The sequence below is a fragment of the Urocampus carinirostris genome, chromosome 6, assembly GCF_059441175.1.
Source record: "Urocampus carinirostris isolate Australia breed hairy pipefish chromosome 6, RoL_Ucar_1.0, whole genome shotgun sequence".
Lineage (NCBI taxonomy): Eukaryota > Metazoa > Chordata > Actinopteri > Syngnathiformes > Syngnathidae > Urocampus > Urocampus carinirostris.
In genome coordinates this window covers 21,147,390-21,165,012 of record NC_142354.1, presented here as the reverse complement: position 1 = coordinate 21,165,012, position 17,623 = coordinate 21,147,390, and the positions used below count along the sequence as shown (strand labels likewise).

Here is a 17,623-nt window from a genome sequence, read left to right as displayed (position 1 = left end):
CATCGAATAAAAAGTGACTTTCTTTCCATCAACTCACTCTATTGTCTTTGATAATGTCACGACAAGAACGGAAAGAGGACCCAGATGCGTAACGTCGCAAGTTTATGGAAATATAGAGGAAAGGCAGCGCCAGGGATCCGGTGCTCGCTGGACGCGTGAAGCAAGCCGCTCAAGGGATCGGAGGGTGTTCTGAATGCGGAGCCCAGAGACTAGCAACCCCAAATTTTGAAAGAGTCTTTATAGAACAAAAAGCAAAAATATCTGGAGCCCAAAAAACTAAAATCCCCATGTAGGATCCACCAACGTCCTCCAGGAGGTGCCAACGTGCAGACAAACTCATCACCCGAACGTGACTTAAAACAGAAACAACATATTAAAGGACTGTGCCCACAGCTAAAGCTGTTGGGTTGTTGTTTGCCTTTTTTGTGACTGAGTTCCCACCGTAGATCTATTCTAAACTTTTTGAACTTTCTGACCAGCCGTGAGTGTTTTACGGACTGCTTTTTTGTTGTTGTTGCGAGTTTTCTTCCTTCATCCCATGTGCGAAGCACAGTTACTTTTTGGAAGAAGTAGTAAGCAACTGTAACTAATGACTTTTCAAAAGTGCCCAACATTGATTACTAATAATACTGTTCAAATAGAGTAAAATAAATACATATTATTCTTATTGCATTCCAAAATGCATTCATTGTCCAATACTGTCGCTAAATATCTGAATATTCACACCGAACTGGTTTTGTTCCTTGGCTACAGAGCTCATCTTTACTTTCAAAATGTATTTTCCATTTATCCAAGGTCAGCCATTTCCAACCGGCCCTTGTCCTTCCACCTTTTGCCTCCTCTTTCCCTCCGCCAGCAAGTTCGCTCAAGAAGCTTTTCATCTGGGAGGGAAGTCGGAACAAATGAAGCCCCAGAAATGGTTCTCGTAGGCCACCTGGAGGCTGCCCCAGGTCGTCTTCAAACGTCACCAACAGAAACCGGTACGCAGTTCGGCCTTTCTCCTTTTTGTCAGCAACGAGGCCGAGTGAGGCAGTGAAAACATCAGAGTACGGGGATCCAGGCACATTATTGTCCTCTTTTCCAAGGTCCCATTGATTCTGGTCCCACTCGTGTACTAGACCCAAAGATTTGCGGGTCAGGACAAGCACCGTACAACCTCCTCGGTTCTTTACTTGCTGCAACTGGGAGTGGAGCCACGGCAGGGGCCCCAGGGTGCATTGCTCTGTCCTGCTCCACTGGTCCGCCGACACACTGAAACCCTGAGTACGTAGCAGGGAACCAAGGGCGGAGATTTCCGAAACTTGGTCGTGATCTTCTGGCGGACTTAGGAGGACTATGTGACCTTTGCAACCTACTTAAAAGAAGAAACATGTTACCATGGTGGAATTAACATTTTGAAATGTTAAAGAAATACTCAATACTTACTACTTGAATGCGCTTCATTGAACGATGGACTCGCCCATTCTATGAAACAAAATGATTTATAATAATTGTGATTTTCGTCAATATTTTTCTGGAATATGGCACTAAACTGTCATGTCCACATCACAGTTAACTTCTGTTTTTTAAAAAAAATGGGTGGAGGTTAGGGGTCGTCTTGATCTGATCCAAGTAAATAAAGCGTAGAATCAATCGATACAGATTTGATACCCGTACTTTTTTGCCCTGAAATGTCACGATCATTGAATAATTGAACCCCTCCCCCCTTGGGTTATTTCATAATAATGATAAAACACAGCACATGTTAGACACTAAAATATATTTTTTCTTTTTTTATTAAAGAGACAGTGTGTGTTATCTAACCCCTAGATGCGGCATTATGGTGTTGTGCAACTGAAAATGAGTGATAATAAAATCACAAGAATACAAACTGAGGAGACTCAAGATGACCAAAACACACCATCTTACTTGTCTTTTATGCACAGCTTTTTTGAGGTCTTTGGGGAGCCGTAGCAGCAAGATGGCGGACAATTATGGCAGCTCCCTTAAGGTAAGGCTCATTTAATGCAAAATAAATGCTAATTCCTTAACCTGTGAGTATTTGGCCCTCTACATTAATTTGGACACCGCTTTTTTTTGCTAGTTATCAAGACAAATTTGGCCTCCTCTCTAGCTACTTTCGGTCTGACTTTTTAGATGGCTCTTTACTCTTTTATCTAGCTATCTAGCTCCCTTTTAGTTCCTTACTTGAGTTTGAACTTTACATTACAATATTGGTATCATTGATATAATCATATTTGCATTTGGGTTCTATGTAAACCAAGTTACCTATTTACTTTTTCCATATTTTGCTTAAAATATTCCCATTCCCACAAAAAAATCGATATAGGTGATATTATGTCTCACTAGTTATTTTTTGTTATTGTTGTTGTGTTCTGTAGAGCCGATTTCTTTTCACTTTTTATATTTTAGACGAACGAATAAATCAATAATAATAAAAAAAAGAGATGTAATTATAGAACCTACTTTTGATAACGTCATGGAGAAGACATAAGGTCATCACTGTCAAGGTGACCACGAGCAAAGCAGCCACAGCCAGCAGATTCCAGCGCCACCTAGTGGCTGCAACAAAGAGATTGTAAAAGAAACCAGGCTTTTCCTTAGAAAACGGCATATTGTCGCATTTAATTCACATTCCTGTCATAAATGGCAAGAACTTACTATGATGAGGGCAATAAGGTCCTAAATGAAGCCCCCCGTTCTTCAAGTATATCTGTAGATACATATTAAAGTTATAATCGGTAACAAAAGAATATAGACTCTGTTACAATAACAAAAAAGAAACATTGAACAATTTACTGTAAAAGGTAAATAATAGGGTGTTTGTGTATTAAAAGATAGATGAGACAAGGATGGATGGATGGATTAGTTACAGAAGAGTATTTGGACTACAGTACTCCATAATTGGATGGATGGATGGATGGATGGATTCTGTAAAGAATTTATTTGGACTACAGTACTCTATACTTGGATGGATGGATGGATGGACAAAAAAAGAATTAAATTTCACAGGAAGTAACCTTTTTTAAGTCAGGAAAAAAAAACTATGACAAAATACCTTTATGAACACACAATTAATAAAACAAGGAAAGTCTAGGAATGCACGAACATCTTTCCTACCATCACACATGGTGCGAGCTGTAAATTAATGTCTTCAAAGACGCCAATTTTCACCTGGGGCAGCAAACAAAGAGGTTTGATCAACCTTTATAAAATATATATATGAATACCGTATTGTCCGCACTATAAGGCGCACCTAAAAGTCTAATTTTTTTTCAAAAGCTGACCATGCGCCTTATAACACAGTGCGCCTTATATATGGCTCAATATTAAATTCACAAGGTCTCGCAACTACGAGAAACAGCCGCCGACTCCATTTTTCGCGCTGTGCATACTGGGAAATATTAAACAACGATTCTCTTTCATACGTGCATTTGAAGGCGAACACACGTTCACCAAGACGGGGAGACAGCGCCGGGCGACATACGCCACCATCTGTCAGTGGATCGTAAATGCATGGGCTGATATATCAGTCTCAACTGTGGTCCGAGCTTTCAAGAAGATGGGAATTGTCCCCGAACAGCCAGACAACATCAGCGACACTGACTCAATTAATGACGACCTTGATGAAACGGAGCCGGACGTGTTGGATGGCCCATTCACTTGAGGTGGTCAATTCGAACACTGCAGAAGAAGAATTTGAGGGATTCGTCGATGAGGAGCTTATAGAGTGATCTTTGTTTTTCTTTTGTGTGTTTACGTTTTACATTTTACAGTTATTATGTTATTGCTTTATTGTTATTGTTTTGCACTTGTTGTTTTTGCACATTACGAGTGTCACTTTATTGCGATTGCACTAACGTTTCATTTAAAATAACAGTATCAGACGTTTTTTTTTTGCGTGTTGACTAAATGGAGGAAAAGTAAAATGATATGCCTTGATGTTGTTCAAAGATGTTAAAGATGTGTCACGAAAATGCTTTACCTCAGAGAAAATAATAAAACGGCTGTTTATTTATTTTGGGAGTGAATGGAGTTGTGGAAAGCTTGTTTGTTAACAATAAAGTTTGACCTTTTTGAATGTTTTGTTGACATTCCCTTTAGCGTGGCAACATCTAGAGGTTGCATAACGTAACTACATTCTCTACTGTAGTCAAGTCAAGTCACATTTATTTACCGTAAATAGCCCTTAATCACAAAAATGTCTCGAAGGACTGCACAGGATTACAATTACAAAATTGTACAATTACCTGATCTTAAACCAGCATGCACTTATAGCGCCTTATAATGGGGTGCGTCTTATGTATGGCAAAAGTTTTAAAATATATCATTCATTGAAGGTGCGCCTTATAACACGGTGCGCCATATAGTGCGGAAAATGCGGTAATATAAAAATATATAACTTGTGAAAACAAACAAACAGACAGATAGTCAGATGTTAAGACACACTTTTGGACAATTTTACAAGCTCGAGGCATCGTTTCTGTCATGCGCTTTCTGAACAATTTTTTACATATTATCTATGTTTTATTTATTATTTGATTTTATTTTATTTGTTTTTTTTTTAATTGGTGCTCACTGTGTTCTGTGTATTGTTACCCAATGTTAAATTTATTGCACACTGGTCATCCTGGAAGGGATATTCCCACTTGTGAGTTATTGAGTTTTTCCTTACCCGCATGTTGGTGTAAGATCAGGGGATGGTGTAATTATAACCTGTGCAGTCCCTTGATAAATATCAACTTGACATCCACTCCAAAGAAAAATCCAATTCAAAATCAAAAATAGTAAAGGATGATATTTTACCCATTGCAGATTCCGATTTTGTTCCCACGGTCTTTCGTGCAACTGTTGCCGAAAACCTTCGATCTCAGTGCATTTGTGGCCCCAGGTCAACCGACAGGGCCACACTTCCCCGTCCAACCTGCAGGGAGCGGACACGTTCCACCGAAGCATTTGACCCTTGTGGTTCATATGGGCGTGATCTACTGAGACGCTCGATTTCTGCCACAGGTTCTTCTCCGGCAACCCTAATGGATATTTTCATTATTACTAAACAACACTCTGGTTATTTCCACTTGGGAATGATATGGTGATCATTGTATAATGTTTATTGAGATTTAAGTTTAAGGGGGCACTAGCTCAGGAGGTAGAGCTTGGGATCAAATCCCGGCTCCTCTGTGTTACATGTCGAAGTGTCCTTGGGTAAGACACTGAACCGCTAATGCCCCCAATAAACCGATTGGCGCCTTGCATGGCTGCACGGCCGCTATTGGTGTGTGAGTGTGTGTGAATGGGTAAATATGAAGCACATTGTAAAGCGCTTTGGGAAGTCTTCATTGACTTGAAAAGTGCTATATGATTGCAGATCATTTCATTTCATTAGGTTTGAGGCTTGCAGTGATGTTCTTGTCTGGTGAGGCACAGTCAGATTTATGAATAAATTAACCTACATCTTATTCATTATAAGATACATGAAGCAAGAAGGCAATATACAAGCCATGGCATTGAAAACAAAACCGTGTTATTGTCTTAACTTCTAAATAAAGTCTATGGACTTGCTGTTAACTTGCTCATACTATCACAAACTCCATTGTTTGGGGCTGAGGTGTGCACAAATTCAGAATCCCTGGTCTCATTATCGCTCTGCCATGAGGCAAGAGAATTGCATTCCTCACTCTGCATCCAGACGCTCGGCACAGTAATATGTTACATACTAATTGTATTAATCGTATTCAAAATATTAAAAGTATTGTCCGGGATTTGAAACTTTGTTACTCTCTGCCGCCATCTCCTGGCTTGAAGTCATGATCTCAGGCTCAGTCGGGTCAAAAACGAGCATTTCTTAAACTTGATCGAAAAACTTTTTTTTCATCTTTTTAGAGGTTTGGGTTGGCGTTGGACTGTATTTTAAATAGGTCGCTTCTTACTTTTACCATTTTCATGCTACACTAACAAAAAACTGCGATGATGTGTTTATTGTCACCCAACGCAAAACACACAAACAAACTCACCCTTATCCACCCTTTTCCTTCAATAGAAGAATAGAATTTACTTTTATTGTCATTCTTTGTAACCATGCACACAGAACGAAATGTCGACACACCTGACCCGTACAGATATACTGTGGCGAGCCGATGCAGCCGCAAGCCAAACAGGGCGCAGCCATTTTAGACCCAACTGCTGCGTTGGGAGTCATTAGGTGACCAAACCCCCCCAATTCCAACCCTTAAAGCCGAGCGCCAAGCAGGGAAGCAATAGGAGTACCAATGTTGTAAGTATGACTCAGCCGAGGCTTGAACCAGCGACCTCCCAGTCTCGGAGCGGGCGCCCTACCATCTAGGCTACCGAGCTGGTGAATAAAGTGCACGTTCCGGAATAGTGTTGGCAAAAATAAGATAGAGGAAAATAATACAAAAGCTCTTTGAACTCAATTGGACATCGTTAATAACCTAATAGATACAATTCAAGGACACATCAACTGTACTCCACCCAAATGTGAAAATGTTGTGATTTTGAAAAAGAAAATTGAGTATATTTTTTTATCAGCACGGTGGCGCAGTGGTTAGCGCTTGTGCGGCACAGTTGTCATGGGAACCTGTCGTGGGTTCAAATCCAGCTCCTGTGCGGAGTTTGTATGTTCTCCCTGTGCTTGCGTGGGTTTCCTCCGGGCACTCCGGTTTCCTCCCACGTTCCAAAGACATTCATTTCAGGTGAACTGGCCGGTCCAAATTGTGTGAATGAGCGAATGATTTGTCTGTCCCTGTGTGCCCTGCGATTGGCTGGCAACCAGTTCAGGGTGTCCCCTGCCCACTGCCCGGAGATGGCTGGGATGGGCTCCAGCCCCCCCGCGACCCTAATGAGGATAAGCGGTACAGCTGATGAGATGAGATGAGTATTTTTTTAAATAAATCAGAAAGAATTTTAACACTGAATAAATATAACCATTTAATATCATTTTAATCATCCAAAAGATTGCGGTGACGTCTGTAAACAGTTCAAAGGGCTCCACTGACCACATTTAGTCAATTAGGGGCCGGTCACACAGACATTTGCGGCTGAATCACGGCCAGAAATTTCTGCCTGCTATTGGACGCTTTGAGATCGCCATACAGACGAGATACAGCAGTGCTTAACACGCAGTCGGAAATCCGCGCACGGGTGGCAGCGCGAAAAAGTTTTGTGCAGCTCAATTCTTCATAGCGCGGGTACACAGCCTTTCACGAGCGTATCGAGGCTGAACCACGGCCAGAAATTTCTGGCCGTGAAGCAGACGCTGTTGGGCGCTGTTGGACGTTTTGAGACCGCAATATAGACGAGATACAGCAGTGCACACGCGGTTGGCCGCGCGAAAAAGTTTTGAGCTGCTCAAAAGTTTGAGCACGTGTTAAACCGCGTGCCGCACACGTGGTCAACATGAGGTAATGACGCGGAAATGACGCGGAACGACGTGCTCTGGCCGCGGCCAGGGCGTGGTTACACATGGGTAGGACGGGAAATTTCAGCGGGTGGCATGGTCATAGCATGTTCTGCGCCTGTATCGCGGTGTTATTACGTGAAATTAGCGTGTTACGCGTGTGACAGTCAAACGCATTTCTCCGCGTATATACAGCGCGATTTGCTGAGCACACGTCAGTTGTCCTCGAGACGTCAAGGGGGTGAACATGGATCCCCGTCACCGTAGTGACCTCGTCTTAATCCATTTTTATTTCTTGACATTTCTTTTCAAGATAATAAAATAAAAATGATACCATAGCTTGAAATCTTGATCTTCACGGGACTGTGTCTTGAGCGGTTATGATTTCTACAGCCCGGTGTTATCCGAGAAATGCATCCCTGCAGAGATTTGCATCCCCTCGCTACTACAACCACTTTTACCTCGTTTTATCTCACTTTTAGGGAATGTAATGGCGAACATATAACCAAAACCACTTCGTCTTGCATCTGTTAGGAATGTAATACAACTTAAACCATTCCGTCTTTGTTTTTGTTGTGAACGTAATCGAACGGTAAATCCCCCCCCCTCGCGTGAACGCGCATTCTGCTGCGCTTCCAACAAAGCGATCGTATTCTATATAAAACGCTTATTAAAACAATAAAGCGAGCTAATTATAACAATTGGGAGATCCTAGTCTATATAACGCGTTTATTTAAACAATAAAGTGCGATCGTATTCTACAAAATGCGTTTGTTAACGCGGATGAAAAAGTCAAAAGCGATTGCAGCAGAATGCGCGTTCACGTGAGGGGGTGGGGGTGTTGCGTAGGAGTCGGATTTGGGCACAACACCGGCTCGGGAGCTTTTATACCCGTGGTCCACACGAGAAAATGACGCAGAAATGACGCGATGAGGAAGCGGAACAGTCGCCGGCGTCTGTTTTGCGGGCATACCACCGATGAACAGCGGGTTGGCCAATTTTGCGCATTTTCCATCGCGGGCAACCACGGTAAAAAAAAAACTGCAAAATTTTAGCCGTGATTTAGCCGCAAACGGCTGTGTGACCGGCCCCTTAGTCCATGTTTTTGCCAACATTATTCATTAAACAATAAATGCTGGTCTATGAGTGATCCCAAGTCCCAAGAAGAGATCCACAAGTTTTAGAGCGTTCTTTGTTCGGGTTCTGGTGCTGTGGAATGCTCTTCCCCCTGAGATTCGATCTGCAACCTCGGTTGAAGTGTTTAAATCTATGCTTAAAACACACGTATATTTTTTAGCTTATGAATGACTTATATTTAATGTTGAAAATTTCTGTGTAATGTTTGTTATTGCAACATCCATTGCAGCTTGATCATCCTGAAAGGTGGATGACCTCATGTGCGGTCCCTTCTCAAGATTTCTTCATTTTGCTCATGTTGAGGTTTTTGAGGTTTCCCTTGCCCTCATAAAGGTTTTAGATTAGGGGATGGTGTCACAATAGTCTGTAGTTTGCAGTAATCTATTGTCTGTGCAGCCCTTTGAGACTTCTTGTGATTTAGGGCGTCACAAATAAACTTGACGTGACTTGACTTGACTTGACTTATTTTACCACCACAATGACAGGTGAGGCACAGCCTTATCTGCCTCCCCTGACTGCATGTAAAAAGTTAAGCCACAAAAAACATGTGAGGGGCTACAGTACATTCTGTTGACTGAAAATCACATTACAGGGTTGATGTCCTCTTCAATAGTATACCCGAGGTTTCCCTCAATGTTTTATAAGGATAGTCCTTGGGGGACAAAGAGGATAATGCTTTACCCATGTTTCTGAAGGGGCAGCTCTGAGAGCTTCTTAGTTTGTCGTCCTCCCAAACCTGCCAACAAAATCCATTGAATCACACAGAATGTGTAGTGCTACAGAGGATTTCTGATTCATCGTGACATGTTTGGAATGAATGTACCTGGAGACACAAGCAGGGGGTCACATAGTGCAGTGGGATGGTTTTACTCTCCCAAATCTTAATGGAGACGTAACATGCGACATTAGGAGTTTTGTTCTTGCATGAAAGTCACATATTTTGGATGAATGGATGAACACTTACCTGGCAGGTTCCATCAGTCTCATTCTGGATGCATACTTTACTCCTTCCGCCAAACTTTAGCTCAACTTGATTCGTTTTTTGGTTGATCACTGTCTTGACTGTGGGCACTGAAACCACAAGTGAGATGCGCTGATACTTTACCACTAGGTACGGAATACATACGAGAAGGCATTAGAGCTTATCTACTTATCACACCATTTTTAAGGTGCCTGAAACACTGATTTGCATAGTGCATTCTGATAAGTAAAACAGTCTCTCCACTTCTTCACCTATGCGTTAACAGTGTTGAATAGTATTTTGTTGAAAGAGTTTCTGTTTTCTGTCTTCCGCAGCTTTATTGACGCACGGGTCAAGAAGAGGCCTGTTTGACCTATTAGAATTAAGAACAAAATGCACTATGCAAATCAGTGTCTTCCACTGGTTTTCTAGTAGCGCCCTCAATGGTACAACCGGGTTTGAATCCTGTCGCATACAATGCATTGCTATGGATTGATCAATCATTGCTCAAATGCAGTAGTATACCATAGAACCTTGCTTTTTTGGTTACGCACAGCCACTATTTTCTGCAATATTTATGGCACCATGCGCTTACTCACCTTGACATTCTTCGATGGGTTTCTCCAGGTTTTGAGAGCACACTGCAATAAAACAAGTCAAGTTAGTTTCACTGACCTGTCGTGGTTATTTGAACAGATTCGTAATACCTTCATCGAGAGACGGCGCATCTACTGTCACTATCAGACTCGCCTCATTTGGAATATAAATGTACACGATACTGCTGAAGAAAACCCCAGCTGGGTTTGTGATCACTAAGGATACCTACACAGTTGAAAATAACAAAATTCTAGAGAAGAAGTCAAAAAACACTTCACAGTCCATTGCTCATTGTTACCTGTGCAAATTTTGGTTGAAGTCCTGTAGGACTGACTTTGCAGTCAATTCTCTTGCATGCAGGAATAGTTGACGGGGTGTTGTAACATAATGTCACAGATGCTTCTGCAAAAGTGATAAGTTTATATTTGAGTAGAAACTCAAAATCAGGAGAGAAGACATCAATGGATTTACATCTGACAAGGGGGAACAGGGGAGGACTGCATAAAAAATCCTCACAGGGCCGAATTCCAAATCTGTTCCGAAGGTTGTCCCCTGAGCCCCTCGGTTTTCTTAAATCTCCTAGGTTACAAAAAGCCGATCCGCCTCAAAGGGAGTGGCACTTAAAGAACAGCAACATGATTGGCCAATAGTGACAATGACGTAAACAGCATGCGAATCAAAATAGCAGTGAGGAATAATATAAAAGCCTCAAATTGACCTAAACCTCAATTTTCTTCTCATTTTCTTACCCAAGTCTCATGTTTTTAGCATGTTTTAGCATATTTTTATAAATGTAGCAGCAAGATGGCGGATAATTATGTCAGCTCTCACCTAGCGTCCAGGTGAGCCTCGTGTTATGTAAAATAAATTATTTGAGGTGAAATTAATTTTAAAAAATGCACATTTTATATGATAGAAACCAAATTAAAAGTGCCATCCTTATTCTTTGAGAACATTTACTAAAAAAATACCACTGTTTAAAATAATATTAAGGGTAATAGTATAAAAATATTAAATGAAATAAAAAGGGGTATAATCATACAAAATAGTCCATATATTCAGTAATTTATTATATTTCTACCTAAATACTGATATTTTTAAATTACCGAAGGTTTATTTTACCACAAAGAGGTGCTAAATATAACACATTGTCCCTTTAAAAACAAGCTTGAATTCACATTTGACATCAGAAATCCGTATGGTAATGATGTTACTTCAAAAAGAATGAAACAGGTTTTTGCCTCAATCTAATGGGCATTGGGCTGGTTCTTTTGTTGTGCGTGCTGTATCCACACGGGGGCAGTATGACAGTGACTGATAAGTTGATCCTGTTTTTAATACAGCACAGTATCGGATACCTGTGAAAGAGATTCAGTAGGACGGCACTTTGTTATTTAGATTATTTTACCTCACCGTTGTTTTGACTACTATGCATTGTTTACACTGTTATTATAGGCTAATAATGTTGCTGTTCTTTACATTTCTACAACATTTTGGCTAATCTGCTTTCTTAACCTAGGAGATTTAAAGAAAAAGGGCTAGGAAGTGAGCTTTTACAACAGGTAGGAATTTCTTATCTGAGGTATTGGCTCTCCCCTGTTCTCTTTGCGAGTCAAGAATCCAGTGATGTCTTCTTTGCTTATTTTGATTGTCTACTGAACCATCAACTTTTCAGTGATCAATGCAATCTATTAAAGGAGACTATCAGTAATTTCAGATTTATTTTTCTTTTGTCGAGGAAGGTCTCAGTGCACACCTGCTGCACTTGCCGCCTCCTCCGCCACTTTATGGCTATCATACGGTGAGCGGAACCTTTGGATGTCGATTTGAGCATCTATCAGTAGACACAAGTTGCAAGCGTCCTTGCAGCAGAGCTCCACTTCAGCCGTCACATTCTGGACGTCGGCAGACTCTCTCTCCAACATGGACAGCGGCATTTCAGCTGCCACTGAGCACTCAGAGAGACCCTAAATGGATACAGTTGAGCCGGATCAAACTTAATATTCATTTAAGCTTTCTCTCAAGGAGTTGTTCCGGTGTTTTGTTATTTGACCAGTGATGTGCAGCCATGTAGGCAGGTGAGGCATTGGCTCACCTGTCATCATGGAGATATAACATTAAAAATATAATGAAATGGTTATATTCACTCAGCGTTGAAAATCCTTCTTGAAATTCACATGTTTATGATTGTCTTTTCAAAAATTGCTGAATCTTCAAATTGCATTATGATAAATAATGACTTCAATGTTGCCTAATGCAGCAGAGTAAAAGTACCATTTTTTTCTTCACAAATTTACTCAAGTAAAAGTATCGGGTTTTAAAAATACTCCTAGAATTACAAAATTTGCCAAAACGTACTCAAGTAAATGTAACAGAGTAAATGTACTCCGTTACTACCCACCTCTTGTGATAAGTTATGTTTAAAGTTGTCTGCTTTGATAGTAAGATTTTGTCAAATACTTATATCCACCTATTTATAAATACTGCTTTCTCTGTGATGTATACATGCAGTTTAGTACCTATTTATATATTTTCACTTAAATGTGTATTTTTATATACTCTAGTTGCCGTCATGTGGAAAATTACCCCGTTTACTATCTAATTTGTCCACGCTATGGTTTATTAAAGAGTTATTTGAAGAGTAATATTTGTCTGAATCTTATCATTCTTTTCATGTAAAAAAAAGAAATCTCAAATATTTGTTTTGGGGAAATTATAGTTTCTTCATTTTCCTGGAAAAGAAAATAGTAGGGGTAAGTGTTTATCACATGATAGCGATGATATTTATTTGTCATTATTGTACACATGAATTTTATGTTTATGTTCAAGCATGTGATATTTTTTTATTTAAATGCAATGTTTTTTGTTTATTTTTCATTGTCATTCCGGAAATACCCGGTGCATTATTTCCTTAACATTTCTAAATTAAAAGGACATTGTGATGTATTTAGCGCCTTCTAGTGTTACAAAAAACGTCATTCATTAAAATATAGTAATAATAATAATTGATTTATATGATCTGCGATTGGCTGGCAACCAGTTCAGGGTGTCCCCTTGCCCACTGCCCGATGATTGCTGGGATGGGCTCCAGCACCCCCGCGATAGATAGATAGATAGATAGATAGATAGATAGATAGATAGATAGATAGATAGATAGATAGATAGATAGATAGATAGATAGATAGATAGATAGATAGATAGATAGATAGATAGATAGATAGATAGATAGATAGATAGATAGATAGATAGATAGATAGATAGATAGATAGATAGATAGATAGATAGATAGATAGATAGATAGATAGATAGATAGATACTTTATTCATCCCCGCAGGGAAATTCACAAACGAGCATTTTTTTCAAAACTCGCAGAATAATGCATTCATTTTACACAACATGAGCCTCAACTAGTGAGAGCTGAGGTAATTTTGAGCCATTTTCCTGCTATGGATACCCCCCCCCCCCCAAATAAAACTGTAAAAGTCAAACTTGCAAAAGGAATTAGAAGAAGCATGGTGCGGTTTGGACCCCTTGAGTCACTGTAGTTTGTATTCTTTCTTGTGCTTTTTAGTTGCAATACAGCGCCATCCATCCATCCATTATCTGCACAGCAACAACTAGTGGCCAAATAATATATGACGTCATGTCTGCAAAGGCACAGGACTGTCTCAGAAAATTAGAATATTGTGATAAAGTTCTTTATTTTCTGTAATGCAATTAAAAAAACAAAAATGTCATACATTCTGGATTCATTACACATCAACTGAACTATTTCAAGCCTTTTATTATTTTAATATTGCCGAATTTGGCTTACAGCTTAAGAAAACCCAAAAATCCTATCTCAAAATATTAGAATATCATGAAAAAGTATACAAGTAGGCTATTCAACTAATCACCTGAATCATCTCGAAACACCTTGCGAGGGTTTCCTGAGCCTTAAAAACACTCAGCTTGGTGCAGTAAACTAAATCACAAGTATGGGGAAGACTCCTGATCTGACTGCTGTCCAGAGGACCATCATTGATACCCTCCATCAGGAGGGTAAGACACAAAAAGAAATTTCTCAAAGAGCAGTCTGTTCACAGAGTGCAGTTTCAAAGCATATCCACAAAAAGTCTGTTGGAAGGGAAAAATGTGGCCGGAAACGCTGCACAACCAAGAGAGATGACCGCAGCCTTAACAAAATTGTAAAGAGCCGCTTCCAGAATTTGAGGGAGCTTCAAAGACAGTGGGCTGAAGCTGGAGTCCAGGTATCAAAAGCCACAGTTCACAGACGTGTCCGGGAAATGGGCTACAATAGCCGTATTCCCTTGGTCAAGCCACTTCCGAACTCAAGACAACGGAAGAAGCTTCTGACTTGGGCTATGGAGAAGTAGCACGGGACAGTTGCAGAGTGGTCCAAAGTCCTCTTTTTAGACGAAAGCAAGTTTTGCATTTCATTTGGAAGTCAAGGCGCCAGAGTCTGAAAAAAGGCTGGAGAGGAGCAAATTCCAAGTTGCTTGAAATCCAGTGTGAAGTTCCCACAGTCAGCAATGGTTTGGGGAGCCATGTCAGCTGCTGGTGTTGGTCCACTGTGTTTCATCAAGTCCAGAGTAAATGCAACTGTTTACCAAGAGATTTTAGAGCACTACATGCTTACATCTGCTGAAAAGCTCTATGGAGATGAGGATTTCATTTTCCAGCATGATCTGGCACCTGCCCACAGTGCCAAAACCACCAGTAACTGGTGCACTGACCATGGCATCACTGTCCTTGATTGGCCTGCTAATTCCCCTGACCTGAACCCCATCGAGAATTTGTGGGGTATAGTTAAGAAGAAGATGAAAGACACCAGACCTACAAATGCAAATGAGCTGAAGGCCGCTATCGAAGCATCCTGGGCATCAATAACACCTCAGCAATGCCACAGGCTGATTGCCTCCATGCCACGCCGGATTGATGCAGTAATCCGTGCAAAAGGATTCCCAACCAAGTACTGAGTGCATCAATGGACATTTTCAAATGTTTGATTTAGTTTTGCTGTTATAAAATTATTTTTTTACTTGGTCTGAGGAAGTATTCTAATATTTTGAGATAGGATTTTTGAGTTTTTTTCAGCTGTAAGCCAAAATCAGCAATATTCAAATAATAAAAGGCTTGAAATAGTTCAGTTGATGTGTAATGAATCCAGAATGCATGACATTTTTGTTTTTTTAATTGCATTACAGAAAATAAAGAACTTTATCACAATATTCTAATTTTCTGAGACAGTCCTGTATATTATTTTGATCCAGTATTATCTCTGTTGAAAATAAGTCGCTGATTAAACTGTATACCCCGGATACAACATTTCCCTTAGTCTGTAGTTTGCTGTGGTCTGTGCAGCCCTTTGAGACTCCTTGTGATTAAGGGCGTCACAAATGAACATGACTTGACTTGACTACTTTTGGAAACAAAGCCTTGTAACAACATAGGTCTAGTATTTTAGTGAAGGTTGTGACTTAATCAAATTCGGTGCTCAGTCCGACCAGCAACAGCATTGCCTCAGAAATTGTGGCTTAACAGCATATAATTAGTGTTTGGTATGTCTTGTTAGACTGTGTCATTGTAAACTATGTGCTCCGACTGAATAAAGTAAATAAGAAGACAATGGAAATTCAAATGTTTTCTCACCTGAGAGAATGTGACTTCTGTGACCTCATATCCCACCCAAGCGCAGGCCGACCCGTGAAAAGCGAACAAAAAAGAGGAAACCGACGAAAAGAGAAGAAACATTTTGCTCGAGCATGACCATGAAGAAACTCGAGTTTCTCTTCGCACGCGATTGCTTTGGGAGTGTCAGAACGATTTGAGGTTAAGGATTAACAGAAAACTGGCGCAGAGTCAAAAGGAAAAAAAAAACACTCGTCACATGAAAATAGGGAGAAGCATCGCATAAAATGCACATAAAACGAGAGGTTAGGACAGTGGTTGGCAAACGTTTTCAGTCGTGGCACACATTGGTTGAAACACTTGGCATGGGGGGCTTGGTCAGGAGGGAAAAAATATGTGGATTCGATTTTTTGGGGTTTGTAATAGTCTCAGATCCGAAATGTCGGAAATGCACAGGACAAAATCATCGAGTTTCAAACTCAATTCACCTGGGGGCCGGCAGAGCTAGGGTCTGGGTCAGGTCAGTCCCAATGGGGTTTTCCACATAAAAGTTGCACATCAAAACAATACAAAATCAAGTTCTAATATTAAAAAAACACAAACACACTAAATTTATACGAAAATCAATCAGTTAATCAATTATTCAATAAATCAGTAATATGAAAAAATCCATAATAAACCAGCACTTAAAGAGACAGTATGTATTATTCAGTGCCTCTTAGTTGTAAAAAACAAGAAAATTGATTCAAATAATTGGCAAAAATATTGGAACAATCACTCAAATGTGCATTTTTGATTACTCATAGCTCAAGACATATTCTATTGATTTCACATCTAGAGGGAAATTACACGATTGTTTGTCATCTTGCTGCTACGGGTACTCAGAAAACTACAAACCTGGCGAAAGGCTGAGCAAAAAATAAATAAAAGAAAAATTTGTGTTTTATGGTTACTTTGAGTCTCGGGAATTTTAGCACTCGTTTTTGGTGGCATAACAGAACACTACAACATCTAGTGGTGAAATAATTCACGCTGTCCCATTAACTTTCTTATTAAGGCCTAAAACTGTCATCCTGGGGGCAGCAAATGGCCCCTGGGACCAAGTCTGAGGCCCCTGATCCGGACCTACACAATTCTTCTCATTTGCACTTATAAATGAATATAAATGCAGATTTTATTTGTTTATTAATTGTTGCTTATCAATTTAATCAAAATGCTTTGGGAAAATGAGAATTAGAGAAAATTAGTATATAAGGTCCTTGTTTTTAGGCACTTAGTTTGATTTTTAAAACCATAAAATGCAATAAGGCTAGCTTAGAAGGGATTTTTGTTCTTGCATTATAAGATTGTTATTTGAATTTTTTAAATTCCATACCATCAAAGGGTGACATTATAATGTTTGCAAAAATATATTCAATTTATCTAGAGTATTATCCCCTGCTAATTGGGTATTCAAATTACCTAGTAGCAAGGGACATTACTGTAAATTTGATATGCATTGAAAAATTGTAAGTGCAAAATGGCGTTTTTATTTGCCGATGTTTGCTAATTACCTTGTTAAATGAAATAATGCATGATGTAAAAAATTGCAGGTACAGATAAATGTAGTCTGCTAGTTGATTGGCGGCTTTGAGTGCAGTACACATTGAAAATATATTTTCATTGGTGGAATACACAGACTGTAGGAGCAGCAAAACAACAATCTTTATTTTACAATAATACATATTATCCCTGTATATCCATCCATTATCTGCACTGCTTATCCTCAGTGGGGTTGCGGGGGTGCTGGAGCCCATCCCAGCTATCTTCGGGCAGTGGGCAGGGGACACCCTGACCGGGTTGCTAGCCTGTCGCAGGGTACACAGAGACAGACAACTCAC

At 40.0% G+C, this 17,623-nt stretch overlaps 1 protein-coding gene across 1 annotated transcript; it reads right to left on the bottom strand.

The window, feature by feature from the left end:
- Positions 1-221: 221 nt before the first annotated feature.
- On the bottom strand, positions 222-15,880 carry il17rc (interleukin 17 receptor C). Its single transcript, XM_088337339.1, has 14 exons — positions 15,765-15,880; positions 11,869-12,079; positions 10,411-10,511; positions 10,223-10,337; positions 10,115-10,156; positions 9,519-9,625; positions 9,378-9,434; positions 9,236-9,290; positions 4,807-5,030; positions 3,121-3,174; positions 2,662-2,713; positions 2,467-2,571; positions 1,426-1,464; positions 222-1,351 (listed from the first exon to the last, which is right to left on the bottom strand). The coding sequence occupies exons 1-14, from the start codon at positions 15,864-15,866 to the stop codon at positions 705-707; spliced, it is 1,911 nt and encodes a 636-aa protein (XP_088193465.1). The 5' UTR covers positions 15,867-15,880; the 3' UTR covers positions 222-704.
- Positions 15,881-17,623: the final 1,743 nt, after the last annotated feature.